General features: G+C 46.4%; 1 protein-coding gene across 1 annotated transcript in view; it reads left to right on the top strand.

The window, feature by feature from the left end:
• Window positions 1-2,500, top strand: part of LOC113814841 (transmembrane protein 45B-like) — an 11,443-nt gene that overhangs the window by 5,009 nt on the left and 3,934 nt on the right. The window contains exon 3 of the mRNA XM_070135886.1: window positions 1,392-1,508. Within this exon, the coding sequence (XP_069991987.1) occupies window positions 1,392-1,508 (117 nt within the window). The remainder of the gene's footprint in view (window positions 1-1,391; window positions 1,509-2,500) is intronic.

Below are 2,500 nucleotides of genomic sequence, written 5' to 3' on the forward strand. Positions count from 1 at the left end.
AGGGGAGGGGGTGGGAAATGGAGGGAAGGAGGGAAGGAAGGAGGGAAGGAGGAGGGAAAGGGAAGGAAGGGGAGGGTGGACGCACGCATATGGATATACAGGTAGGTTGGGGAAGGGTGAGGGAAGGGCAGGGACGGAGGGAATGAGGGAAGGAGGAGGGAAATGTAGGGAAGGAGAAGGGAAAGGGAGGGAAGGAGGTAAGGAGAAGGGAAAGGGAGGGAAGGGGAGGGGAGGGTGGACGCACGCATATGGATATACAGGTGAGTTGGGAGAGGGTGAGGGAAAGGGGAGGGGGAGGGAGGGAAGGAGGGAAGGAGGAGGGAAAGGAAGGGAAGGAGGGAAGGAGGAGGGAAAGGAAGGGAAGGAGGGAAGGAGGAGGGAAAGGAAGGGAAGGAGGGAAGGAGGAGGGAAAGGAAGGGAAGGAGGGAAGGAGGAGGGAAGAGGAGGGTGGACGCGCGCATATGGATATACAGTTGGGGAAAGAGGATGGAAGGGGAGGGAGAGGGAAGGAGGGAGGGAGGGAAGGAAGGAAGGAAGGAAGGAAGGAAGGAAGGAAGGAAGGAAGGAAGGAAGGAAGGAAGGAAGGAAGGAAGGAAGGAGTAGGAGGGAAGGAGACGGAAGAGGAAGGAAGGTGGACGCACGCATATGGATATACAGGTGAGTTGGGGAAAGGGGAGGGAGAGGGAGGGAAGGGGAGGGAAGGAGGAGGGATGAAGGAGGGAAAGGGAAGAAAAAGGAGGGTGGATGCACGCATATGGATATACAGGTGAGTTGGGCGAGGGGGAGGGAAGGGGAGGGAAGGAGGAAAGGAGGAGGGAAAGGGAGGGAAGAGGAGGGTGGACGCACGCATATGGATATACAGGTGAGTTGGGGGAGGGGGAGGGAAGGGGAGGGAAGGAGAGGGAAGGAGGGAAGGATGACGGAAAGGGAGGGAAAGGGAGGGAAGGGGAGGGAAGGAGGGAAGGAGGAGGGAAAGGGAGGAAAGAGGAGGGTGGACGCACGCATATGGATATACAGGTGATTTGGATAGGGTGATAATAATAATAACAACAACAATAATAACTAGAAGCACTCAGAGAGCGCATGCTTGTACCATGACATTCTACCAAGACAACTGATGCAATAAAAATAGTCACACGGAGAATTACATTAAAAAAATCTTGAAATCCTAATCATGATCCAGATTACCACCAAAATTGAATGGCATCGAAGCTGGGATAAGACACACCTCTAGTAAAAATTTCATAAAAGTCTTTTCATAACTTTTTTGTATTATCCTGCCAACCAGATAACCAACGCACTAACAAACCAACGCCTGAGGTCATGATAATAATATACTCTGAGGAAATTATCTAAAATGAACCTTATATCCCTATCCTTTTATTTTCTAGGTACACATGTTTCTGTTCTATTTGATCATGAGCTGTGCTGTCTCCACCATCGCCGAATTGTGTCGAAAATCCAGTGTTCTGCCTGCCCTCTGTCGGGCATTTTTCACTCTATACCAGGTACGTTTCTATTAACTAAGGATTTGACTCTTAATAAGCTGCCTGAACACTAGATTCCACTGATATGACCCTCTATGAACCTAATGTAACTGATGATTATCATGATAATGATGTTACAATAATTAAATACATGCATTATTGTTTTCTTTCTGATATAGATTAGCATTTCTTCTGAAGAAAAGAATTCATTAAAAGAACGAATTAATGAACACCATGTTACGATAACAGATAAAGAATCCGATTTCAAATCTCTCGTTCATAACCTTTGACATTACCTATAGAGTTGCCAAGTGTGGTTAGAAGCCAAATAGACATTGTCGTATGCGCGCGGGGCAAGGTCACAAAACACCTTTTCCCCTTCATATATCCTTCCGGAAACGATCGTACTTGATTTATAATAGGAATAATGGAATATAAGTTTTTAGAACCTCTTCAGCCCATTGCAGTAACCAGCTGAGTAAGCAATAACGTGCATTGGGTTTTTCTCACACGGTTACTAATCTTAGCCCACTCGAGCCTACGTGACTGATAACATAGAAGGCCGCTTTGTTCAGATACTGTTATCGGCGTATGGTTGCCGATAACTGATCTCCGCGACTTTCCTTCACTCTCCGTTTCTCTCAGATTTTCCTTCTTTTTTATTTTCTTCTTTCGCTTTCTCTTCTTTTGTCTGTCTGGCTTACATGGTTCTCAGTTTTATTTGCTCGTTCTCTATCCATGAATCTTTCTTTGTGTCTTTGTTGTGTCTGTCTTCTCGCTCTCTCTGTCTGTCTTTGTCTGTCTGTCTGTCTCTCTCTACTTCCCTCCCTCCCTCTCTCTCTATCCTCTCTCTCTGTATATCCTCTCCCTTCCTCTCTCTCTCTTTCATCTCCTCTCTAACTCTGTCTCCATCTCTCTCTGTTCATAAAAGAATGCCAGAAAAGAATAATGTTTGTTGTAAAGCCTTAGTATTTTACCCCTTTTCATATCCTCATTTCGCGATTGCCTATACT

The sequence above is a fragment of the Penaeus vannamei genome, chromosome 21 (assembly GCF_042767895.1).
Source record: "Penaeus vannamei isolate JL-2024 chromosome 21, ASM4276789v1, whole genome shotgun sequence".
NCBI lineage: Eukaryota > Metazoa > Arthropoda > Malacostraca > Decapoda > Penaeidae > Penaeus > Penaeus vannamei.